At 45.0% G+C, this 27,572-nt stretch overlaps 2 protein-coding genes across 2 annotated transcripts in view; one reads left to right on the top strand and one right to left on the bottom strand.

Annotated features, from left to right (window-relative positions):
- Positions 1-27,572, bottom strand: part of LOC135909271 (acetylcholinesterase-1-like) — a 651,651-nt gene that overhangs the window by 461,643 nt on the left and 162,436 nt on the right. The window lies entirely within an intron of this gene.
- LOC135909284 (zwei Ig domain protein zig-8-like) overlaps positions 1-27,572 on the top strand; it is a 266,552-nt gene that overhangs the window by 213,415 nt on the left and 25,565 nt on the right. The window contains exons 3-4 of the mRNA XM_065441214.1: positions 17,342-17,552; positions 26,715-27,020. Of these exons, the coding sequence (XP_065297286.1) occupies positions 17,342-17,552; positions 26,715-27,020 (517 nt within the window). The remainder of the gene's footprint in view (positions 1-17,341; positions 17,553-26,714; positions 27,021-27,572) is intronic.

Genomic DNA, 27,572 nt, shown 5'->3' on the forward strand with positions numbered 1-27,572 from the left:
CGCTGCCACTGCCTTGGGGCAAACCCAGCCCAGCCGGTTCAAACTGGCGCAGTGGTCCGAAGTCACGTTGAAAGGACGTGCGCAAGCAATGCCTCTCTGGCTTTTGCCCTAAGCAGAGTTGGCCAAGCGGAAGGCGAAAAAAAAAAGATGATGTGACAAAAAAAAAGCCTTCTATACAAATTTAAGCAATAGAAAAATGGAAAAAAAAAGATATCATGAAAAGAGTGTGGCCAACTTTTTTATGGTGTTGTTCGATCCTTGCGTCCCATCTCTCTTGCTCTTTTTTTTCTTTTTTATGGCTTTTCCCTTATACGTGGTCGGCTCGTGGACAGTCCTGGCGTTGACTCGATTCGCGACGTAACTTGGTTTTAGTTATAGAGACAGTTGCTTTCCATTTCGACTAATTCATTTCGAACTTTGTTATCCTGGTTTTTCAGTGCAGTTGACTTGCTCGCGCCTGTCTGCGCTGGTGTTTTAACTACTTGAGTTGGTTCCAAAGTCGTAGTGGTGCGTCTGCATGCGTGCACATGTTCGCGGCAGGTGCGTGATAATGTTACTTCAGAATTTGAAGTCCCACATTCAGTTAAAATTATAGAGTTTATAGGTAACCTATAGCCAAGGCACTTGATGCCATAGTATTTGCGAACTACCAACCCCCATTTCATTCGTACATGCTTAAAAATTATGACCTCAGGCTGCCTCTACCACCACTTCCATAGGTGATATGCATTGTGGCATCAATTAAAGCGATAAAGTGCAGTTATGCGCACATACTTACAGCAATAAGAACTAAAACCATACGCATCTTAATAAACTAGCTATATGCCAAGAGTACTCGTAGCTGTCCTCGGTTGGGAGCTAACAGTAGACTTGGGCTCACGATCACCGAATCCGTGAATGCGTTTTTTTCTGATTTCTCATACGAGATAAGGTTCTTTTACGTTGAAGTCAGAAATGAAATCCGCAGCTACAAGTGCGCAAGGGCTCGATATACATTCAAGGGTGATACTCATTCCTAAACACAACGCCAGCCTTTCAAGAGCTAGTCCTAGACTCCATAATAAAATGCCCCGAATAAACATAGCTAAGCGTAGCACTCTATGAGCCTAACTTGACTGGTCACAGTTTTCAAAATATTTTTTACCTTATACTTCGTATAAGCAACCCCTTTTTAGTGACAGAACATGCTTCACAGAACACACCCCCATCACCACTTTACGCGGTTCAAATCTTATATTGCTTGTTTCATACTGAATGCAGGCAACACCCTCAGTTATTCTGCATCTACACAATGTCGAATGGTCAAATTTTGCCAATGATCATATTAGTTCAATTGCCTGTATTACATACCATGTACGTACAATTACATACAATTCTATTTATTCTTATTTGATTGTTTCACATTGTCTGTCTGTTCTCGCAACGAAGCTGTCACCTCCCCCCCCCCCCCCCCACACACACAATAAAGAAGAGGAACACACGAAATTCTTACATTTAACCTCCAGGAAAGCAAACAAACACAGACATACCTTCCTGCTTGCATTTTCAAACATTCAGTGGAGCTTTCTCACCCTACTTTGTCGATATTGATTTTGATAGTACCTTAACCATTTGTCAAACCTTGTAGTTGTGGCAATTTCATCAGAACATTGATTGATTAACTTGTCCATTGATTGATTGATTGATTGATTCATTCATTCATTCGTGCATTCACAACGTTTAACGTTTCAAACCAATACGCAGGATATGTGTAATGGCCTAGCGGAGTGCTCCAGGATAATTTTTTGTTGTTTTCGGGTCGTGCACACGAACCTGAGTGTGTGAGCATTCTTACATTCTGCCCCTTTAAAGCACGGCCGTCGAAGCCTGTAGACGAGCCTTCGAGCACGTAATGAGCAAAATAAAAAAAAAGCAAATGAAAAAAACATCCCCACCACTGTACCAAGCCAGCGAAAACAATATCGCTGAAAACGTATTTTCTATCCCATACAAACTGTCGAGCAATACCGCGACCTCGTGTTGAAACGCTCGTCGCGAACATCGATTCTCTCTTTCCAATCTTCCCATAATCTTAAAAGTAGTAGAGAGGCGAGCGCCAAAGACGACGAAAGAGGAAAGTTCGTCGCCCTTTGGGTGTCGAGAGAGAAACATTGTCGTCGTTGTATCGGACAGCGAATTGATCGTAATAGCGCCGGTGATAAAGAGCCCCTGCGAAGACAAAGGAAACCCCTCTCCTATCCTCCTTTCACTCGTTCAGTTGCGAAGGTAAAGCGGCAGAGTGGCGCCAGTGGTCAGAGGGAATCAAAAATAGCGGCGTGAACCAATGCGATCCCCACCCCCATCTGCCGCATACACTGAGGTGTTTCAAATTAATAGCATGGAGTGTGACGCGTTCGCTCCGCGTGAGGCGTGTCGGGAGACGAATGTGTCGAGATGGCACGTCAGATAGTCGGCTGCCCCGGGCGGATGGAGCGGCCGAAAGCTCACGGAGCGGCCGCACGCAGATGGCTCTACTGACTCCGAGAGTCTGAGGCCCCAGAGCCTTCGTGGCCCGTTAACTTCTTTCGTTTACTTCGTCACGTAGAATAGGGATCACGTTAGGCTAATCGGCGAGGTCAGCAAATGACATAACGTGTACAATAGCGAACAAAAATGCGTGAAATTGTGGCTTCTGTGCAAAATTTATTACCTACGTTTCTGAGCTATTACGCGCGGTTTTTCTTGTTTCGATACTGTCAAAGAGCGTGTGATCCCACGATCGCACGAACAAGCTATGATTAAACAGTGATCATGGGTTAGTAAGGTACAGGATTTCCCACAATATGAAGAGAGAAAAAGTTAAATCAGTAAAGAAGAAACAGGCCAACCTAGACGCAGTGAGGGTGAAAGCAGACCAATTCAGGCTGGTGCTTGCAAACAAATATGTTGCATTAGGACAGAGAGATTGAGATGTCATAGAGATAATGATTCAAACCGTAACTAGGCTGGTTTCTGAAGCAACAATTAGTTGGGAGGTAAGGCACCAAAGCAAGCAATATATAAGCTCTCCGAAGTAACAAAGGACCTAATGAAGAAATGACAAAGGATGAAAGTGCCCAACTCAAGAGATCAGAACAGTCAATACTGATCAACAAGGAGAAAGTAAGGTATACTGGATATTACAACGTGAGAAAGACTGAGGAAGCAGTAAAAAAAATGGCCGCAGCGTGAAATCAGCGAGAATAAAACTTGGCATAGGACAAGCCAAGAGGGAGACGTTAAAGAACTTAAAAATTGCAGCTCAGCTAGGTTGCTTTTCGTATTGCATAAAATATTCACGAAGATATTTTCCAGTAGAATAAGGGCAAAGACTTGACTTCAGTCAAGAGAACCAGGAAAACAGGCTGGCTTCCAGAAGAGATATTCTACAATGGATCACATCCATGTCATCACATGGATGTGATCATCAAACAACAATTCTGGATTGCCAGTTAGCCTCTAGAGTCTGTACAGGAGTATGTTTATCTAGGTGAATCACCCACAGGGGACCGTGATCACGTGAAGGAAATTTACAGAACAACAAAAATGAGTTGGAGTGCATGGGCAGGCATTACCCAAACCTGATTGGGAGCTTACCGATAACATTGGAAAGAAAGGTGTACAACCCTGCATTCTACCGCTGCTAACATATGGTGCAGAAACTTGGAGACTAACAAAGAAGCTCGAAAACACGTTAAAGACCGCACAAATAGCGCTGTAACGAAGTATGTTAAGCGTAACGTTAAGAGACAGGAAAAGAGCAGTGTGGATCAGAGAGCGAACAGAGACAGCCAATATTCCAATTGACATTAAGATTTAAAAAAAAAATGGAACTGCGCAGGGCATTTAATGCGTAGGATAGATAACCTGGGGACCATTAGAGTTACAGAATCCGTACCATGAAAAGGGAAGCGCAGTAGAGGATGACAGAAAACTAGGTGGGACAATGAAATTAGGAAATTTGCAGGCGCAAGTTGGAATCGGTTGGCCTAGGACAGGGGTAACTGGAGAGCGCAGTGAGAGTCCTGCGTCCTGCAGTGGACATAAAGATAGGCTGATGATGATGATCGTGATGATGAAACAGCCTGTGCTCTGCTGCAGCCAAATGCACAGGGATGGATAATATTCTTGTTTTATTACGAATCCCATCAGGTGTCGCTTTCCACCCTTCTTTTTCTTTCTTGTGCCCATTGTTGCTTACATTCCGAATTTGTGTGCGGGGGTATGTGTGTGTTTAAGTTTCTTTTCTCTCTTTCCTTGATCTGTTTTGATATATTAAACCCACAACAGCATTCCGAGCCTTTATCTCGACTAGCCTCTCCATTTGTTGTTTATATTTCTCTCGACAGTGTTCATGCTATTTCACATACTGGTTGATGTATATTGTACCTTTGTGATACCTTCTTGGAATATGCAAGTTGTGCGCTCGATGGGTAGTGCATGCTGTGCAAATAGCAATACGTGGCAGTTAGTTCTCCAGAGGCCATTGCACTAAGGTAGTGGTCTGGCATAACGCAGCGCCATGTTTCTGAGCAGTTCAGCTGAGAGGAGCCAAAATGCAAGATATAATAATTTTTCACTGCTGTAGTTTACCGCCGGAATGAAACGCGAACGAAAATACTTAGAGTGTACCTATCTAGGCTTGAAGAACTTCAAGTCTGTTATACTGATCGCATGACGCAGAATTTCATCACCGCAGACGTCACCAATGCAGACGTCACGATTCCACGCCGAGACACATTCTTTAAACAGACATGTTGACAATCAAATAAGCTATGTTTACTTTCAAACATTTATCTATCGATTTGAAACCAATCTCTTCATGGCAAAGTGCCAGGGAAAGTGGACGAACGTGCTTTCCTAATTCACGTGACACATGCGTAAGCACTTCTTCATCGGCCGTTAAGCGACAACTTATCTGCAAGAATGTTTGAGAATGAATACGGGTTCTGTTATCAACAGCACGCCTGCTTAAAAAATACGTTGTCATTTCTTCAGGTTTTTATTTCGTCTCAGCCTTGAAAAATGTACCAAAAAAGCTCACATTTTGCCCAATAATAGTAGGGAGACGTCACCTGATTTTACACAGTTCCGTGTTCGAAATCGCTTTTAACAGAGCAAAACAAAAGCGCGTATGGAGGCTTTCGTGTTAGACGAGAGGATGGTGCGCGTATTCTCGTCCAAAAGAGGTCAAGGAAGGTCGCGACTAACTCAAACTAAGGGAAGGTAGAAAAGTGGCGTTGTAAAGCTTCTTTGCGGCACCCTGCTGCAACCGCATAAATTAACGCCGCCCTCCAAGTTTACAGGCTCTGACAGATCGTAACGCAGCTTTTCCTTACGACCAAAAATGAGTCTCGAGGTAGCATGAAAAAATGCATTAATCTTTGCTCATTTAAAGCATTTTCGATTAGACACTCGGGAATACCGCTAAATGCTCTTGTAGGGCAAGAGAGAAACGTGTTGCATGAACAAAGAACCTTTTGCATGGCCAAGAAACGTGCACTCTTGTGTGTTACCAGAAGAATTGGTGCTCCACAGTGCCTGCGCTGGCGAATGTTCTAGTACGTACAAGAAGCAAAAAAATCTCCGGACCTGCCGTTAAAGGTAGATTGTGGGAATAGGCATCGCTTTAGGGTGTCCTGATAGAGTCGTATGGCTCTCAAGATAACAGTCTTAAGCCATACGAATACTGCATTGCCCACGACTCACTCATTTTACGTCCAATTACCATTCTAGATGCGTGAATTCCTTTATGTGTACTACGTGTGACTGTTACCGTGCCCCCGACGGAGTGGATTTCACGCGCTCCGACTGACTTCAAACCTGAACTCTGCCTACTTTAGCGCTTATATGGTGCACGAGTGCAACGTGGCCGACCGTCACCTTTCACGGTGGCGTTTGACCTGTCGAATAAAAAGGAGAATAGAACAAATACAAAACGATGAACGTGCCACTCCTCTACGATTGCTTTTTTTGTTAACCTAACCACGACGAATTAATGGTTGCGCTACTTGTGCTACACTATATGCACCCTACAGCCAAAACAGATTGTCTTGTTTCGTCTATAATTAGTGTCTTGCGCTTCTCCAGGACAAAAAAAAAAAGCTGACTTGCGTTATTTCTTTCGGTATAGTTGCGCAGAAATGAGAGATCAGCGTCGCAATGCCCTCGGTGCCGAAGTTCTACGCTCAGTGCACCTAGTAGTAAAAATGATTAAATCCTGATAGAAGCCTTTTCAGGCGCGTGGTACTGTAAAAAAAAAGGGGGGGAGGGGGTGGGATTACCAACGACATTTCAGAGCTTATGACCATTCAAACGCCTCGCGCACTTCCCTATATGTTTTCTGTTTTCGATCTCTTTAAGTATCATCCCCTATACTGCAGCGCAGCAGAGTTTCGAATGAAAGTCGGTTAATCGCAACGCATTAGCGTCGATGGCCCACGTGACACGCAGGTCGACCAGGCTTAAGCTTTCAGAATGTCAGTACCGCCTGCAGGTTGTTTTCTCCCTCGCCAAGGCACACTTTAGACTGCGCGACTCCGCGCCGTTCATGTCGCACTCAGTTCACATTGGCGCGGAACTAACGGCGGTTGCTACGGCAGAAGAACGTGAAGCCTGTGCGCACGTGCATGTGGGTCTATGTTTGTGGGACTCACTGGAGGGGCGTGTCCCTTCGGCGCTTATCTGGCCGCCGGCCGGCTTCGGAGCGATGAACTCGTCCACGCTTGAGAGCGGCCCGGAGGCCATTACGAATGAAGGAGCTCACGCGCGCACCGCACACGGCGTGACGCTCTAATTATTTTCAGCCCATTTGCGCCGGCAACTTCGCAAAACTAACTGCGTTAACCCACGCAGAGATGGAAAACGAGCGTCGCTGGCGAAAAGAAGGAGCTGGAAATTAAGTCCGCTAGCGACTAAGCGGCCCCTCACAAAATAGTGGCAACACATTTTGGGCTACTTTAAAGAAAATAACTAAAAAAGTCAATGGCATAAGCACACAGCCAGATGCTAATCTGACTTCATTATACACATATATTATGCACCTGCGTTTGGTTGTTTTAGAAAATCTAAAGCAAAAGCTTAGAAAAATGGCGATACGGTCAGCCTTGGCTCCGTAGCTGCCTAAGTAAATATATATCTTGATGGATATACGTATCTTTACAAATTTATGTAACTGTTCTTGAAGTAATGACACATGCTTCACTTGAAGGCGTTTACTTGACAACGTTTGCGCTTGATGGCCGAGTCAACACTTCATGAAAAGTGTCCCCCATCTTCGCCAATTAAAAAAAAAACAGACACAGATACTTTTCGTTATTCTCTTTTACTGCCTTATTTGTTGAGGAGAAAAAGTTGGAGTCTTCGTAGAGACTTCGGAAAAATGGGAATAGCTATAGCAGTGTTCTGACTCTGCCTACCCATGCCGTTAGAAATTCTCTAAGTGTTAAAATAATATGCCATCGAGTTCCGAGAAAGTTCTGGCTCTCGCAGAAAATGCCAACGACCACGGAGCTTCTTCAAGTGACGGATGCACTGCCTTTCCAAGAACGCTTACTGCAGTTACACACTGCCGACCTCGAGCGCTTATGTTTTCATGTAACTCAGGACGTGTGCAGCCGGGAGCAGTAGACTGGAGACCGCGGAATCAGCAAAACATTCAATTTCTGTCTAGCACAGCCGTGCAACGTACTAAATGCTTTACACTGACTGCGAGTAGATACAAGAGTATATACAAATGTTGGCCATAGTATATCGCCAACATGGTGATCGCCACCCACATGAGATCGTTGCCCACATGTTTGCACTCTTATCTAACTATTTATAAGTACGCGTCTTTCCAACACACCTACCTAACACTTTTCTACATCCGTTCCTGTCGGTCATTAGTTGTGAGTACGGCGGCCGCATATCCGCAGAGGCGGCCTGCTAAAATGGCGGCGCACTGTCTTTTAGGTGCGCGCTAAAGAACTCAAGGTGGTCAAAATTATTCCCAATTCTTCCATCAGGGAAGCATTCATTGCCTATAGTTAAAGGAACGCTAAAGCAAAACACTAAATCAGTTCATACAGACAAAACATTCTTCGAAAACTCTGCAGTTGTTAATTTTGAAATAATAGGCGGATTGTTACAAGAGAAAACGAAGGTCAAAGTTTGAACTTTTAAATTTCACAATGAATCCCTAACGCAGATAAGTCACTGTGAGGTCACGGATTTCAATGTACTTTTTTGTATGCAGCATGCGTTTCCTCAGCAAAAGTTCGAGAAACTCGCAAGGTACAATATTGGGCTCCCTTATAACATAGTGTAGTCTATCTCTACCGCTAAAGAATTAACTAAGCCCTAGAAGACGCTGTCAAAATCCATGACATCATAACGAGCTGGCACGGGAAGTTCAAGGAGACGTCGCCACTTGTCTTTTGTTATTATGGCTCTTTCTGGCTTACCAAGCATCTTATCGGGGTAAGAGTGGTGTTTTTGATATTATAGAAGGGTAATTTACTGACACAGAAGAAATCATTTTTCACTTTACTGTCCCTTTTAGTTGCATATTTCAAATTTTTATGTGCTTTTGCATGAGTTTAAAACTAACCCAAGATTTGAAGGGGTTCTTCATGAATTGTTTGCTATTCAGTACGAAGGTGTCGTCATCCGCTGAGGAGTGCTGGTCAGGAAAACGCAAGATAACCCGCTTGTTTTTTATTGCGTGTTTTCTTTCTTTTTTTGGTAGATTTCATTGTTTCTTATCTTTTATTCCCATATTTCTGCCTTTCTGCCTTTCTTCCTTCCTTATTTTTAAAGTTTAAGGTGAACTGTGGGGTGTTTGATTCACGATATCAGTTAGGCCGTTTATTCATTTATTTATTTCAAATGATCTTGAAAGCATTGTGGCGCAATCTAGACGAGTGGTACGTCGCTGCCGATGTTGGTCATAAACGCACATTGATTCGGTTTGCCGGCAATGGAGGCGGTGAGGTGATTCCATTCCAAGGACGTCTTTGGCGCGAATGAAGGAGTGTACAAGTTGATACGAAAGCTTGGCATTTTAAGTTTAAAACAACAATCCACACATGATTCGATGTATGACGATGCACCAAAAGGGGCAGACTTGAGATCATGGTCGGTGAAAATGCTTTATGAAAAGCACAGACACGGGCAATTGTTCTTCTGGAACAGAGATAACGAAGATTAAGGTATGATACCATGGCAGACACCTTTGAAGTACGAGAATAATTGAAAAAAAACGAGCAGAACGTTTGCGTTTGTTCTGTGTCGACTGATAAATTGGCGTAATTTTTCTTGAGTAAACTTTAGTTTGAAGAAGCGCTCGTCCTGTTGTCTGGTCTTCCGTCTTGTGCCTGCGTTGTTTTTACCTTTTTGTCTTTTGTTTGCGCTTGACGTCAAGTAACGATGGTTATATGATATGGTCATATGCCGGCGTCTTGCTAAAGAGCAAGCGTCCATTGATTTTAGACTGTATGTTCAGCAACACTAGATTGTCAAAAAACGTGCAGATCCAATGCAATGTTGGAACTTTAATCACGTGAAGCTCGTTTGAATTAGCGAGGTAGCAGCTATATAGCTCACGACACGAGCGCAACCTTGTCACCTGTGAGCTGTCAGATGATGTCTGTGTCACGAGGATGAAGACGATGTGCGACGCTTGTCAAGGGAAGAATGTTGAGGACACGTGAATGCACACGGAAGCATGGCAACACTCACCTAGTTGCAAATAAGGCCTCATACTACTTAGTTCACAGTGTCCCATCTGTTCTGGGGGATTCATCGATAATGGGCACATACCCAGCAGTTGCTACCCAAGGAGGAGGAGGAAGAAATAAAGAGAGAAGGCAGGGATGTTAACCAGAAATGCGTCTGGTTGGCTACACTACTCTGGTGGACGGGAGAGAGGGAATAGAAAGATGAGATAAAGGGAGGGAAGGCAGAAGAAAGCTGCGGTAAACTCGCGCACGCACACGAAGAATCTTAGTGGGTCAAAGGAGTTCCCATAGGCCAGTCGACCTCAAGTAGGACAAAAGTGCCTTCACAGCTTCGTGGGCCGACGAGCGATAAGGACGGTCTTCAAGCAGCACCTGCACAGACAATGGCCGATTGTCCAGTCGTCGCAATGTGATAGATAATGTTTGTCCTTCCGACGCAAATCGATGAAAGTGGCACAATAAATGTTCGATGTCCTCTTCGACTACGCAGACGTCGCATGCAGCATTGTCGGTCAGTCCAATCAAAGTAGTGTACGCCTTCGTGAAAGCCACCCCCAGCCACAGCCGGTATAGAAGTGATGCCTCACGCCGGCGGAGCCCGCGTGGAGGTCGGAGTTGGAGCGAATGGTTCAGTTCGTACAACCAGGCACGCCTTATATTTAGGGTGTTCCACTCTGCTAAAGAGAGCTTGGGTGCCAGGTGACGAAGCTGCCTTCCAGCGTCTATCCTGGAAAAAAGAATGCGAATGCTGTTTTGTTCTTGATGTGACTCACGGGCAGCTTTGTCTGATTGATCATTTCCATTAATTCCGCAATGGCCAGGTAGCCACTGAAAAATAATTTTGGGGCCTCCCTGTTTGACATTGGGGTGAAGTTTGACAATTTCGTATGTTAGCTGTTCGTGAGATCCCCCTGCGGAGAACTTACTGCATGTGTAAAGCCGGTCTCGAGTCGGAAAACACGGTCCATGTGCCAGGAATCTTTGTGTCAATAAATTGAAGCGCCCTGCATAGAGCCGTGAGTTCCGCAGCTGGAAACATCGTGATATGTGACGTGTTGAATCGCAGTATTATTCATCTCGTCGGTATAAACACATCACCGCTAGAACTGGTAGATGTAGTCGATCCGTCAGTATAAATGTGCACGTGGCTACTGTGTCTCTCGTACAACAGGAGTAAGCTCAGTTGTTTCAGTGCAGACGGCGGTAGATCTGATTTCTTCTGAAGTCCTGGAATTCTGAGGTGTACCTCAGGATGGCACAAACACCATGTAGGAGAAACCCGTCTGGCCGCAGGTGCGTACCCCCATGTAAGCGAGGCACGACATGAACTGACAGTTGTGTTAAATGACGTGTGGGGTCTTTCCAAGGTGAGTGCGGCGAGGTGGTGGCAAAGGGTCCGGACAATGTGCCTGACATGTGCGCGCATTGTCTCGATGGCGATGTCTGTCGTTGTTGAATAATCTTGAGCAATGGCAATAGTTTCAGCCGATGATGCCCTGCGTGGTAATCCAAGGCATACCTGTATGCTCAGAGCTTGGGTTTGAATGCTCTGAATTGTACGCAAACTGGGTTTGCAGGTGTTCTATAGAACAGGTAGGCTGTACCGGGGGAGCCCAACAAACACCCTGTAAAGATGTCACATGGATTGTGTGGAGACCCCCCCCCCCCCAGTTCTTCCGACGAGAAACCTGAACAGATGACACATAGCGATCAGTCGCCTTTCACGTGGTTCACGTGAGGAGTTCAGGACAAGTCTCTGTCAAGCACAACCCCCAAGAACCTGTGACTTTTGCTGGGCGATATCACGTGCTCATTGATTGATACACCGTATGCAGACATTGGCTTCCGGGCAAATGCAACCACTGCGCACTTACGTCACCACCAGTCCTTGTTTGCGAAGGTAGCATGATGTCGATGAGGCCGCCTTCTTAGGCCGAGCGTGAAGCTGAAGCCGTGTCACCGCCGGCGTTCAGATACAGATATCGTCAGCGTAGATAGAGAATCGAACGGTTCTTTGGAGGTTCTCGAGTACTCCAATAAGGACTAGGTTAGACAGCGCTCGGCTTACTACCCTACCTGAGGGACTCCACGACTACTGTAATATTGTGGTGTCGGGCCATCCCCGGTGAGCACGTATAATGATCGCATCTGTAGGTAGCTACAAAGCCAGAGATATATCGTGCCACACCAAATCGTATTGCATCTAACGCTTTAAGGATGGTTTCATGGGTAAGATTATCGTAAGCGCCTTTAACGTTTAGAAACAATGCAGCAGACAAGTGTTTATAGGCCTTCCGTTATTCGACGTACGTTACAAAGTCGACAACGTTGTTTATATATGACCGGCCACGCCTGAATCTTATCAACGTGTCTGGATAAATTTCATAGTGCTCTAGGTACCACTCCTGACGAGTAAGAACCATCCGTTCCATTACTTCTTCTAGACAAATAGCAAGCGCCATCGGACAGCATGACCCAATGTCCAAAGGCGACTTGCCAGCTCTGAGAAGCGGAATCAGGCGACTTGACTTCCATTCTTGGGGAACCGTGTCAGGCTGCCACAAGTCGTTGGGCAGGAGTGCCTTTTCAGCTCGTTCACCAAGGTTAAAGAGCGCGGTACGTAATGCCGTCAGGCCCTGGCGCTGAGGAAAGCCTGCATAAAGCAAGCTCAGTCCCTAGTTCGTCCAGAGAAAAAGGACATTCCATACGAGGATCATGTGAGAATGGTGACTGGTTGGGAGTCTGCATTGTAGTGGAACTTACTTCATTGGAAATCCTCCTACAAAGTGAATCTGCGACTTCAATCTCTTTCCATTGTAGGTAAAGAGTCAGGCAATTAAGTCGGTGGCGCTCTGCAGGGGTTGCACGGAGGCTACGTACAGTATTTCTCCATATAAGAGACAAAGACTTTTGGGGATTCAGAGACTCGCAGAAACACATCCATAGCTGTGAAGCCAGCTTATTCTTACGGCGTTGTATTTTCTTCTGTGTGCGCCTGGCCAATCTCAAATCACGAATGGACTTTGTGCGCCTATATCTTCGTTCCGCACGCTGTCGAATTGTCGGAAGTTTCTCTAACTCGATATCCGATTCGGTGCGCGCGAAGCTTCTCAAAATCGAATGCGTAGCAACCTGTACGGCACCTTTTATTGCGTCCCCTAGGCTGGATGGCATGACCTCTCGACAGCAGTCTTCCAAGATCGATTCAAATTTGGGCCAGTCGATGCACTGGACGGCGCCGGAGAACTTGGAGTTAGTCAGACCCTCAATCATGAGATAAGTTGGGATGTGGTCACTTCCCTGCGTTTCCAAGTCCGAGAACCATTGAGCCATTCTGCTAAGGTTGAGGCAGCTACTATACGCTGTTCCTCGCAGATAGGAGGGACTTCCATCATTTAGAAAAACAAAGTTCTCGTTCAGAGACAATGAACACCAATCTTTTGCCTCTCGAGTTAATCTTGGAGCTTTCCCAGAGATAGTGGTGGGCATTGAAATTATCGAAATCTCCAGTGATCACCCAAGGCTGTGTAGTCGTTGTCAAACTTTCCTCTAAATGCCCGCAGTTTAGACGACTTGATGGTGATAAGTAGGCTCCCAGAATTGTGGAAGTGACCTTGCCCTTCTCCACAGTCAAGCATACGTACTGGTTTTCATTGTCAGGTCACACTGGGTGACGAATATATGTCAAGTCACGGCGTATGAAAGTAATAATCTTGCTGCATTGCCCATGAGCGGAGGACATAATGCACTCGTACTCAGACAATCTGATGGAAGATGGCACACAAATGACAATAATGGAAAACTGGTTCACGAACGCTAACTTTCGAAAGTCGGACATACGCGACTTAAGTCCTCTGGCATTCTACAGAAAGATGCATTCTCGGCCTCCTCTCGAAACGATGGCATCTGATGGGCCATTGCTTTACCCTAAAGCCGCAAGCACTGGAGCCAGGGTGTACAGCAAATGCAGCGCGCTCTGCGCCGACGGGTTTTCATGTTGCCTAGTAGAACACGCATAGCATTCATCGGTGACCGCAACATTATTATAACATGGCGATCATCAGGCGTCGTTGCATCAGTGGTTCGTGAGGGTGACGATTGCGGTGGTATTCGAGATGTCTCCGTGGCAGGTCATGCGCTTGGAAGTGCGGCGACTCTGCAGGATGATCGAGTCTTGTCCTTTTTTTTTTTTTTTCGTGGTAGCTTTGGCTGAAGACGGCATGTTGCTTGTTGCGGCGTTTCGTTGCGCTCTTCGGTGGCGATACCGTCGCCACCTAAGTGTAGCGGCAGCCTCGCTCTCTGTCGAATGGCCCCGAACCATGCGCTTTAGAATCACGAATTCCTTCCGGACACGCGTGCACGCCTTTGATGAGGCTTCGTGGGAACCACGGCAATTGGGGCTCTTCAGAACAGTCGCGCGGCAGGCATCTTCTGAATGGAATTAAACACACCGAGGGCACACAGCATTATTCACACAGACACTCTTTACATGGCGAATCTTGAAGCACTTGTGGCATTGCAAGGGCTGCAGTATGTAAGGTCGAATTGGATGACGGACATGGCCAACTTTCACGTGAGAGGGAAGGCAGTTTCCCTCAAAATCAAGCTTCAGCCAGCGTGTGTTTCCGAGTCGGGTGAGATGCGTGATGACAGTGCCTTCTGTTGCCGGCTTTATTAATATTAGCAAGTCGTCAGCCAGAATGGAAACGTTGACGTCATAAAGGATGCTAACAGTGCCGTTACTGCCTGTAGGGATCATAGCTTGCACGTTTACTTTGTCTACTTCCGTAACATTCCGAAAGCGTTGTATTGCGCTACGATGTAAAATGTCTACCGCCAGGACCCATTCTTCCGCGAGTTCATTCTCACGTCTTTGATTTCATTCGGTGCGATCCGCTCGAGTAAAAAAAAAAAAAGAACCTGTTGTTCAGTAGCTGCAAATTGGTCATAAGGTCCACGGGCAAGAGGAGAACAGTGTGCAGCCAGCGCTGTGATATTTCCTTCACGGTTGAAACACATGATGGCGATGACGCCCGCAGCAGTCTTCTTTTTGCAGTTCGGCTCATGACAACCTTGAAGTCGTCAACCGAGGAATCGAAGCTGTCCGAGTACAACTCGGTGGCCTCGCTGTCTGTGTCGCTTGACTCTCTCCCACGCTTCCTGGACGTAAATCGACGGCACTGCTGCGCGCCAGGAAGGTCCTCGGAAGTATCTTCGTCCATTGCCACAATGAGGCAGCGGCAGCTCCCAGAATTTGATAAGAAACAAAGCGAAAATGCAGAGGCAACAGGGCTAGCGTTAAACTAAAGAATCACGTCCAAGTTACCCAAGCTACTCAAGTGATACCCAAGTTCTCTACTAAGCCAACCAGCAGCAAGTTGCCTACTCTGGCATATACCCAGTGTTCCAGATTGTCTCCTCGGCAACTTAGTAGCCAGCATATATGTAGATGTCCAAGTTCTCTCTCTCTTTCTCTCTCTCTCTCTCTCTCTCTCTGTATATATATATATATATATATATATATATATATATATATATATATATATATATATATATATATATATATATATATATATATATATATATATATATATATTTATAGACATTTTCGGGAAAGAAACGACAACGCCCGCCAAATCTCGGTGACGTGGCAAAGGAAAAGCCTCCCTTTAAAGAATGATACGCAGCTTTCTACCGTGCGCTTCTTTATAACCAATGCGTAGCTTTAGAACGCTTACTTCAACTATTTCCGGTTCTACCGTTTAGCTCAACTATACTCTAGCCGAAAATGTGTACGCGGAAAGAGGTGCACATGCCCATGTGTTTTCTCATGCTTCTGATAGAGACATTAACGGTGGCAAACGCACACATTTTAATGGCGCAGGCGATACGCCCGCGTTGGCAAACACCGCTCTATTTAAAGCTCGAGCACACCGCTAGAGCTCTTAGCTAGGTAAGCACCAATGTTGTCTCAACGCCTGTGGCAATTTTTTCGGAACCAACTGTGTGATGGTCGCGCTAATGCGACTGCTTTAGAGTTACTTCGGTTTAGATTCTAGACTCTTGTCTCTAATACTCGTACTCTGCTTGTGACAGTGTGAGTAACTGTGATGTACGTTCCTCTCCCTTTTTTGCTTCTTGTATCGTTCTTTTTCTCTCCTTTTTTCTCCTCTTCAAATGGGTGCGTTAGATGCCGCCTTAAGAAGACAATTGCGAGCCCGTTTTTCTTTCTCTTTGAAGCGTTTGTATATGTTTACTTTCTAATAATAATAATAATAATAATAATAATAATAATAATAATAATAATAATAATAATAATAATAATAATAATAATAATAATAATAATAACAACCACAAAAGAGGCCTGTGTAGAGCATTTACTTTTGTGACAGACTACCCATTTTTTTAAGACGAGAGGGCTAACAGCCGGGAAGTGTTTTGTTGTTAACGGAGCACGCACGGCTCTTGAACCCGGCGCCGATACTGGAAGGTAAAATGATGTCGTGCAGATATATTTTTCCTTAAGTAAGAGCTGCTGTCTGGATAGTTGATATGCGTAGTCTCAGTTAATTGCGATAAGCAATAAAACAAGTTTGTATCACTGCAGGATCAGGTGAGGAAAGCTGAAGCGGCCTTTTGATACCTAATGATATCATTGTAAATGTGGCTTCGCCATTCTTAAGGAGTTCACTTTATGGGTATACAACTGTAGTGTGAGGAAACTGCATGCTATATCTCATTAGCATATCTAGGGAAGAATAACAACCAATAGCTACAAGGGCCCCGGCCTTGAGAAAGATAGTTCCACCCATGGAAACGCCCGTTTAATTTACTAAGACAATTTGAACAGGTTCAGTCTGAATTCATCAGAGACTTTCTTCATGTGATATGCGATCACAATGCGTCCTTAGTATCGTAATTTCTGGATAAACTCTGCGTGAGGATATATCGCGAATTGCCTCCGTATCTACCTGCTGCTGAGTCTCAGTTAACGAAGCTCGGAAAACATTGATTGATTGATTGATTGATTGATTGATTGATTGATTGATTGATTGATTGATTGATTTTTTCATGCTTGTACGAACGATAATAATAGTAACGGAGGAACGATAATAACGGAGGTACGAATAATAGGAACGATAATAATAATAATAATAATAATCGATTTTTTCATGCTTGTACGAACGAATCCTTATTATCCCTTTTCTTCTACTCTTTCTCACCCTTCCCTTCGCACCCTGAAGAATAGAAGACTGAACAGTTTTTCTGGTTAACGTCTCTACCTTTCTGCTCTTATTTCCTTCTCTGTCTCTCTTGCTCTCTCGCTCTGCTGATGAACAGGAAGCTGCTTCTTTACAATGGTGTTGGAATGAAAAATCACTCCCGTGCATTAATTTTGGTGCGCATTAAAGGGAACCCCAGTAGGTTAGAATGCTCTTGCAACCTCGAGTACGGCGATTTTCACAAGTCATATATCCGTTTAGAAGTACAATATCGATCAGTCAATCGATCAATCTATCAATCAATAAATTTGCCTCTCTCAATCACACAACAACGCGCAATTGAGGTAAGACTAATGTTTCACGTGTCATCTTGATATGCAGGTGTCCTGGATCCGCCGCCGTGACTTCCATGTGCTTACGGTGGGCTTGACAACGTACACAGCTGATGACCGGTTCCAGGCGGTGCACATGGACCGCTCCGAGGATTGGATGCTGCAGATCAAGCGCGTCCAGCCCACCGACGCCGGAGACTACGAGTGCCAGATCAACATGCACCCACTCATCTCCTACTTTGTGCGGCTAACCGTCTTGGGTGCGTATAGAAATCAGGATGCAAAGAGCTGTGGAACGTTAAAATGTCCTAGCAAACACGTTAAAGTGTTTGCAAGAGTTAAATTGTCATTTTCACTATCATTTTTTGGTACTCAAACCTTTGTTACCCGCCATGGCTATTGAAGGCGCCAAAAATTAAAAAAACGTCACTAGATGGGCTTAAAAATAAATAATGATGGAGGCTTTTGCGCATCAGAAACCGGAGAAAAGAAGAACACAGACGACACACACGTTTGGCGCCATAGCTTAAAAATCAAAGCGACGTTTCCACATTAGCGGCGAAACAATTAGCGTTACATCAGCTATTTGACAAGTACCAGAAATCCAATCATGCCAACACGGACGATTCTGTAATCAAAGGAAGTGCGACTGCAGCTTATGCTATACCATCCTTATAGGTACAGTACGCTTGCCGACTAGTATGCACGTCGTCACCAACAATAGCGGAATTAGTGGCAATTCTCCAAGCCACTTAATTTATCAAAAGATATGAGACACCAACAAAGTGGGTAATTTGTGTGGACTTCTTATGGGCTTTAGCATGCCTTGAAAACATTGGTGACAGCCGACCACACGCACGAATAACTTGCGTAGTACTGAACAGTTTAACTCAGGCTAATGAAAGGAAACACGAAGTGATGTTGCAATGGGTCCCAGAATGAGCTAGTATAGGAGGCAACATATTAGCGGACTCGTTGACAAAATCGGCCCATAAAGATGCTGAATTTAAACTCATCCTTTCATCACCAAAAGGCACGAAACGCGTATTGAGAATACTAAAGGACTTGTGTGTGTCAACCAGGTTTAATGAAAACACTAGGGAATCAACTCAGAAGTGGACCCTAAACTCAAATACCAGCTGGATGTAGACTTCTTGAAAAGTACCGAGACGCCAATTCATCGACTGCGCCTTGGGACAGCCTACACCACACATTTCTTATATCGCATAAAACGGGCTTTTTCCCCGGCTTGCTCCTGTGGCCACTACGATGAGGATATTCGCATCTACTCCTCTAATGCCCCATATACGCGAAGCAAAGACAGTAGATAGAACAAGAGCTACACTACATTGATCCTGACCGACCTTTCTTACTCGCGAAAATTTCCAGGGCCATGGTCATCAAAAAGAGCACAGCTACAAGTATTGAACGCACTTGAACATTTTCACGAAGAGACAGGCATCTTTAACAAGTACTAGATATCGCACTGAATAGTCACATGATGTTCGTATAACTTGCTTGCATTACTTGTAATTATTAACGCTTGTATATTCATCATCATCATCATCAGCCTATTTATGTCCACTGCAGGACGAAGGCCTCTCCCTGCCATCTCCAATTACCCCTGTCCTGCGCCAACCGATTCCAACTTGCATCAGCAAATATCCTAATTTCGTCACACCACCTAGTGTTCTGCCGTCCTCTACTGCGTTTCCCTTCTCTCAGTACCCATTCTGTCACCCTAATGGTGCAATGGTTATCTAATTTGCGCATTAAATGACCTGTCCAGCGCCATTTTTTTCTCTTGTTGTCTATTGGAATATTGTCTATAACCGTTTCCTCTCTGATCCAAACCGCTCTCTTTCTATCTCTTAAAGTTATTCCATCCCTTTTGCGCGGTTCTTAAATTGTTCTCAAGCTTCTTTGTCAGTCTCCAAGTCTCTGCTCCATATGTCAGCACAAGTAAAATGCACTGATTGTATACTTTTCTTTTAAATGATAACCGTAAGCTCCCAGTTAGGAGCTCACAATGTCTGCCGTATGCAATCCGACCCATTTGCATTCTTCTGAGAATTTCCTTCTCATGGTCAGGGTTCTCTGTGATTAGTTGACCTAGCTTAAGGTACTCCTTCACAGACTCTAGAGGCTGACTTGCGATCTTGAACTCTTGTTCCCTAGCCCGGTTATTTATCCTTATCTTTGTATTTTGCATATTAATGTTCAGCCGCACTCTTACACTCTCCTTGTTAAGGTCCTCAATCATTTGTTGTAACTCATGCGCAGTGTTGCTGAATAGAACAATGTCTTCGGCAAACCGAAGGTTGCTGAGATATTCGACGTCAATCCTTACTGCTAAACCTTCCCAGTTTAATAGCTTGAATACTTCATCCAAGAATGCAGTGAATAGCATTGAAGAGATTGTCTCTTTGTCTGCCCCTTTTTTTGATAGGTATCTTCCTACTTTTCTTGTGTATAATTTAGGTAGCTCTGGAATCTCTGTAGATATTTGTTTTTGTATTGTGTGCATGCATTATGTTATTTCTGTACAATTCCTCATCTATTTATATGCTCATCGCAGTCTAAATCATGGCCGCTTGTGTGTGTTTGTTACTTTGTTTAGAAATGCATTATGGAGTGACTTGCATTTGCCTTTTGTATTCATAAGTTTATGGGTGTATAGGACTGTGTGCTCTTGATTTCTGACCCTATGACGTGGTTTCTTTCCTTTTTTTAGATATATTTTTATATTACTGTTTCGGCTATGCGAAAACGCAGCTGTCATCATTCCCACCTTTGTGACGTATTGCTTTTTTTCCCATGAGATGCGAGATGGTTTAGGAAACCGCGTATCGTGGATAGCCAGTTGGCCTTTAATCCTCGCTTTTTGAATGTGTAGCATTCTTTGGCTAAATGTCCAAAAACATTTTCAGCTCAGTTCCGTTCGTCCTTGTGTTTAGTGTGCTAGAAGACCAGTAACGCCATCTAGACTTGAATAGGTGAATTTCTTTGAATACACACACTTCTGTACGCTTACCGCCACCTACTTGGCGTTGGCACATGAGCCTCCAAGGGGATAGTTTGCGAGCAAGCATATGAGTGATGGTTAATACATATAATTGACTAAACTTCGTCCACCTGGCTTCAAACGGCTTCGTGACTTTGTAACCTCGTCATATTAAAGAAAGTATTGTTTTATAAATAAATAAATAAACATCACAATAATTGTCCGATGACAGGATTCGAACACGTGACGTCTAGTACAGGAGCCAATATTGAAACCATTACAACACGGATGCATTCACGCACAAATGGTATAGAACACCGAGGCGCAGATAGAGTGCAGGCGAGAGCTTTTGCGGATAATGTTCACGCGGGTAACGCAAGCAGCGAGATAATTGCATCTGCAAGAAAAAGGGAGAAGTTTCTGAAGAGGACGCGTTGGAACGGAGGCGACAGCGTCATCGGGCAAATTATGTGAGAAAAAAGGCACTACAGCAACATTTGGTTCATTTGCCAAATAAACGATCGGCAGTAAAAATATGTTTACTGGGAAGATCGTCATGGTGTGCGTGGCATTCTTTGCAGTTCCTTATCTCTTAAAATACAGCAGTATTGGTTTCAAGAGTAGAGTTTGGACTTCATAACTAATGATTACAAGTAATGCTACGCACTAATGAAAATTGCCCTGTGGGAAGTTTCTGCCCTAATTGTTTTTTTCGTGCCTCGGCTGACTTGCGATCCACTGATGTCTAAAGGTCATCAGAAAACTCGTTGCTACGACAGCTAAATGTCGCTTGACGATGTTTTTTCGCACTGTATGACCTATAAACGCAGGCATGGGCCATCAATATCTGAATTGTAAAACCAATTTTTCTCGTTTATTAGACTGTATGATCTCGGGAGCATAGGCTGTCAAAGGACCAACTGTCACAAGCATCAAAAATAAACTCTTGCGACAAATGAATGTAGGACTTAAGGACGTAGAAATGCAGCGACGTAGAAGGACGTAGAAGGACGTAGAAATGCAGTGATACATTACCAAGCTGCAGCAACTGGTGCGTCAGTGAATTTCTTCTGCACGACTGTCTTTTTCACTTTCTTTAAGCCTTTCTGCTATTTTACAGGACAAGGTAGGCAATCTGTCTTTATTTTGGAGAATTTCCCTACTTTTTATCCACGTATTTTTCTCTCCGCCTTGATGCGAACCACACGTTTAGCTGCATGTTAAGTACTCGCGTACCTGCTGATGGGCCTATGCTCGAGCCCTGATCGGGATGGTTGATACTGGTTGATGTATTCACATGTTATTAAACCAATAAATATAGTCAGCTGACAGGACATAAACATTTGTACGTCATAATGACTGATGAAGCGTGTCGGTTGTTGCCAGAGTGACGGATGCCCAATGGCAAATTTAAGTTTTTTTATTTCTTGAAACATTTCTCAGCCAATGGACCCTGACAAGCATGCCCTGAAACGTATAGATCTACTGTTTAAGCTACAAATATCGTGCAAGCTTCACTTTGACAAATAAATAAACTATTGCTTGCAAATCCATAAGCTACAGAATCGCATATTTTGGAGCTAGAAATCCCTTATTTGCAGATGTTTGAAGACGAGCCATAACAATAAAGGTAACCTAGTGAATAAACATTCAAGCGAGTTTCATAGAAGTACTCAGTCTACCGAACCTAGATGACATACATCGCCGAAACCCGCCTACATCAGTAATACTGTCATATAGAATGATGGACAATGGAATGGAATGGAATGGACAAACTTTAATTCTCTATATCTCAGAGAGATTGGCGGTGGGCCGGTGTCTTCATGTTTTGAGTCCTGGCCGCTTCACAAGGTCGGCGCCCCTATTCCAGGGCACCGCTGAGTCTTGCTGCCTCGCAGGCGTGCTGCACAATTGCCCGTTGGGCTGCGAGCTCGCTGCTGGTGAGCAGACCCTCCCATTGTTCCGCACTTGGGTTATTTACTTTATGGAATGCGAAATTACGCTTGCATTCCCACGTGATGTGATATAACGTGGGGGTTGTTCCGCACCACGGACATGTATCCCTGTACTGGGTAGGGAACATTTTGTGTAATGTGTGCAGGTTGAAGAACGTACCTGCTTGCAGTCTTCGCCAGCTTACTGCCTCATGTTGAGTGAGCGATGTGTGGGGTGGGGGGTATTTAAGTCTCCTTCCTCTGTAATGGTTAAGTATTTCTGCATACGTCGGCTCCACCGTTAAGGGGGCCTCTAGGGTTTCCGACTGCCCTGCTCGGTGCGTGAGTTCGCGAACTAGGCGGTCCACCCTTGAGTTGCCCTCTATACCGGTGTGTGCCGGTATCCAGAAGATCCTATGTTTTATCTTTTTGTTAGGAGGCTCTGTTTTGAGGAGGATTCTCAGTGCTTCCTTACTAACTCTGCCTTGTGTGTAGTTCCTGCATGTTGCTTTGGAGTCCGTTAGAATTATCAGAGATTTGTTCCTGCGGTAACCTTCAGCCGCCGCTATAGCTACGGCGACTTCCTCCCCCTCCGTTACAGTGCAGTTTCTCAGGGTCGCGCAGCTAATTGGTTCTCCCGTGTGGTTTACCACTGCTGCCGCGACTCTAAACATTCTAGTGTTGTGGTCCCATGGGTATACACAGACCGCACGGCCGTATACACGGCCGCGTATACACAGACGCGGCCGTATGATGGACAAACTTTAGTGAAAGAAAGTGTATATTTATATAGCCATATAAGTGGATGGGGTCCATTAGAACACTCCGAGGAATGAAAGAGTTCAGAAGATGTTCCGCCTGCTCTTATTTCCTACTCAAACTAGAGAAGTAACAAAGTGATAAGTACTGTTTATCCAGTGTCTACACTCCCTTGCCTTCTGCTTTAACTCCAACCGTCGATTACTCTTGTGCGTACATTGTTTCGCTGGAGCGTTTGTTCGTGTCTAGTTCTCTGTCCCTTTAAAGGGTTTAATGACATCTTCGGAGCACTGTTCGATACTTCTCATGGTGAAAGTTTATTTGCTCGTATGTTTTGCTCAGCCTTGTAACTAGGTTCCAAAACCAGGAAACATGCGTAGCATGCGGATGCGTGCGCCAGCGTAGAACTCGAACCGAGCGCACCATCTCTTTATTTTCTCTCCATTGTAAGAAAAAAAAACGCTCTGGCCCAGTTTCAAAAGACGCCTTCACCGCACGCGAACTTCGCTCTCATCCCATTTGGGACCGGGAATCTCCACAGGAGCAAACAAAGCCTCCTGCCGCGCAACGAAAGCTCGTGTCTTACCGTCTCAACCTCGCCTCCAACCCTCCACCCCTTATTCCTCTCTCAGCAAGACGCCGAGGGTCAGAAGCGGAAGCGGTGCTTGACATGATAAACAACTTCTCACGGTCGAGACAGGGAACACGGCCCGGCGTCTCGTACCGCCTTCCGACGTCTTGCTGGAGACTCCTACGGAAACGTGCTTTCTAGCAACTCTCTGGACCATGTTTTACATGTTATTTATGCGCACGTTTGTTCCATTCGCCATTGTGGTGCGATGCCTAATGCTTTTCCGCGGTGCTTCGCTCTACCTTTTGCTTTTCTCTGCCTTTTCCTTAATATTTCCATGCGCTAGAGTTCCGCTCTGCTTTCATCGATAGTGCAGCAAGGAAGGTCATTCGAGCTCATCCGAGCACGCGATCCATTTAGAACGATTGGTTTGATAGATCGAGACAGCTGGCGTTATGTAGCACTCGCCATCGCTGACCGATGTACGGCAATGAAATATTAAAGAAATTACCTGGCTCGCAAGAAAAGAAAGACTTGCCGCGATGGAAGTGCTACGCTTTTACGATAAAAGTAGAGTCAATCGATCAAACTTTAACCGAAAAGAGAGGAGGCCCTACTTTATTTCCGCAGGCACATGCCTTCATTCGGCCACAGGAATATCTTTTATGCAGTTCGCTACGCTCCTTCGCTCTCTCTCAGTATGCCCACGACGCTGCTCCGCGAAGGAGCGCAGTGTTCGATCATTTTTTGGAGTTTCCCGCATGCTCACTCAAGTGGTCATTTCTGATGCAAGGCGGCGAATTAAGTATTCAGGATTAGAAAGCCGAATCCAAGCACCAGCTTTCCAGATCGGTGCGCCTTAATGGGAACCCAATCCGTAAATCGTTGTTCGACCAAACTCTACAGAGCCGAAGCGCATGCCCGCATCGAAGGAGTTTGGAAACTCACCGGGGGAAATCGAGGAAGATTAGCAAGCTTGGCATGCTCGGCTGGTCGTAGTGCCGGCTATCCGCCCAAAATGTGATGCCAGCGCGGAAGCGAGAGCACCGATATTAGCATTCGCTCGACGCCTTTAAGTGCCGGGAGCTTCATTACTGCTGACGTACGTGGGCGAGCCTTGTTTGCATACCTAGAGGAACCAAATTAATTAGGCTGGCCGGACAGAAAAGAGAAAGTACGGGAAATACATGTGACGCTAGTCAGATACCAGACATTTGTGCTGATAAAGTTTACGAAGGCGCGGATTACCACTGTATGTTCAAAACATTGGTAAATGCACTCTAAGTGTGCTTGATAATTTTATGCTGAATACCTCTGCTTCTGAGTTTGCATGGACGATTCACTTGACTCCTAAGGCTAGAGCATCAAAGAGAGAGGGGGATAAATGGTATTCTAAAATCCAAGCCGACCGAGTTATGGTCGTACAGCCGCCTCGTAAGATACAAGCTTATGAATTTGGTTATGAGTATTCATGTTAGCAAATCAGCAATTACAAAACTCAAACACGTACATTTTACCACTTGGTCAATGCACTGGCAGGCTTACCTAAGCGGTCTCTATGCTTCTTGTCTTTTTTTTACGTATGCATTTTGTAATCAGTGCACACAGACACAAATACACACACACACACTATACATACATATATATACATATACATATACATATATATATATATATATATATATATATATATATATATATATATATATATATATATATATATATATATATATAAAGTGATCTAATTTTCAAGGATTATTGCTCGAAATGTAGCTTCGCATGGATTTTGGAATTGTACATAAAGATCCCCCTACCCCTCTACTAGGCACGCAAAAAAGTCGCAGGTGAAGCATCGATTGCGATAGAACATTACTAGACAGCTATACGAAGTAAGCATATAAGTTTTATCGGCCGCGTAAACTTGCACACATTCTCTTACTAAGTAAATTAACAGGCATGGTGTCACGCGCGCAGAGCTACACATGACCACATCTCGCTCGATGACCGTGGAAACTCGTTGTCACAACGCTGGAGTGAATAAGCGCGGCAGCAGCAGTGAGCGAGATGACCTTCGTGCTGTCTCTTGCTGCAGCACGGACTAAACGTCGAAAGCACAGCGCATACGAAACTACCGGCACTCCGCGAACTTTGTCCACATCGCCGATCGCTTTAAAGATGAGGCACGCGCGGGCGCGCAATTTGTGCACGACGTAGATCGCTTGCGAGATACGGCGCCCGTGTGCAGCGCCACTAGCAGCAGCCGCCGAAGTAAAACGATGACCCCCCCCCCTACCTCCCCTTGCCGCAAGGTTCAGAGAAGTTGAGCCGCGATTGCGGCTCAACTTCTGTGTTTTGACTTTATATGGAAGATGGTGACGACGACCACGATGGCAGAAATGCGCTTGGAGTGTCCATTTAATTGCTATATCAACAAAATAACCTAGCACCCGAATGAAAGGCACAGAGGCGTGAAATGTGCCAGCTTATCACAAACCACAGCAGTTGTTTAGGCCGGCTTTAGTTGCTTTGTTCCGATGAACACTAGAAAAGCTTGTGTTGTTCTCGGTTTTAGTTCTTACCCTTCTCTTCGTTGGTACATAAATTTCAGCGCGTTGTGCGTGAGCGCCACGAGGTATATGCTTAGGTTGAAGGATGTCGCCATCAATGCTCTGATTACATAGGACATTTCCAGCGAATCTTCTCCGTTTCCGTAATTCGTACAAATTTAGCACCCTATGCAGCCCTTGTACTAAGAGACAAGACACAGTGATGTGCAGGATGTTGATGCAGAATGGTGAACTTTTCTAAATTGACCTGTGTACATCTGTTAAAGTATAACGTGAAATTGATTTAAAGAATCAAAGTATGTCCGAGTGTCCGAACCGATATGAAATGAACTATACTGTGAGCAATATAGTTAGTCGATTATAAGAACAGTCAAGGCATTGCACGTTTCCTTTCCGTGCTTCAGAAGAGCAGCTGAGGTATCAATAACATCAGCCTCTCGATAGCAGTGTGTTTAAAAGACAATAAATAGAAAAGCATTTCTAGAGAAAAAGCAAACCGTATAACCTCCGAGCAAACCTATGACAGCTTCCAGCGTTTGGTATACTCAGTCGCTTTAGGCGCCGGTTCTTTTTGTTTGTTTTCGCAGTGCCACGCGCCCGGATCCTGGAGGCACCGGAGCTGTTCATCAACAGTGGCTCGTCGATCAACGTGAGCTGCGCGATCGAGCACAGTCCCGAGCCGCCAGTGTTTGTGTTCTGGTACCACAACGACCGCGTCATCAACTACGACGAGACGAAAGGTGGCCCGGGTCACATCTCGGGCACTAAGCGGCCTCCCGACGCGTATGTCAGCAGCCTTTTCATACGGAACGCCCGACCGCAGGATTCCGGCAACTACACCTGTGGCCCGTCGAACGCCGACTCCACGAGCGTCGTGGTGCACGTGCTCAACGGTGCGTGTGTTTTCGCGAACCGAACACGCCGCCTTGTTGCGCGTTTGTTCCAAGTTATCCGGGAGCACGTACTTATGAATGTAGGGGCCGCTGGGCGAGCTGGTGTGGTAGCATGATGAAACAGAGCTAATGATGAGCCCGATTAAGAGAAAGAAACAACAACACATCGCACCGTCTGGTTGTTTCTTCTCTTCGTGTTCGTCTTCAGCGTTGTTTTATCTTGAGTATAGCTATATTGTCTTCCTGGAATACGCTAGAACTTGTACATTCTTGTCAGCACTGCGGTAGGGGAAGGCTCAGAACAGACTGCTCGACATAAGCTGAGCATTCGTTTAATACTGCGTGTTGTGTAAACGACGAGGTGAGTACTGATCGTGCATTTCAGCCATCCATTAGGGAGGAATTTACCTAGGATGAGCTCAACTAATCGGTGTTTAACGAGATGGCGGTATTAATATGGTTTTACGAGCAACATTAAGGTCGAAAAATATGCAGTACGTAGACAGCACATGCCGTTTCAACCACTCGTTTAGTGTTACGTGGGCGCACAAA

This window comes from Dermacentor albipictus, chromosome 1 (assembly GCF_038994185.2).
Source record: "Dermacentor albipictus isolate Rhodes 1998 colony chromosome 1, USDA_Dalb.pri_finalv2, whole genome shotgun sequence".
Lineage (NCBI taxonomy): Eukaryota > Metazoa > Arthropoda > Arachnida > Ixodida > Ixodidae > Dermacentor > Dermacentor albipictus.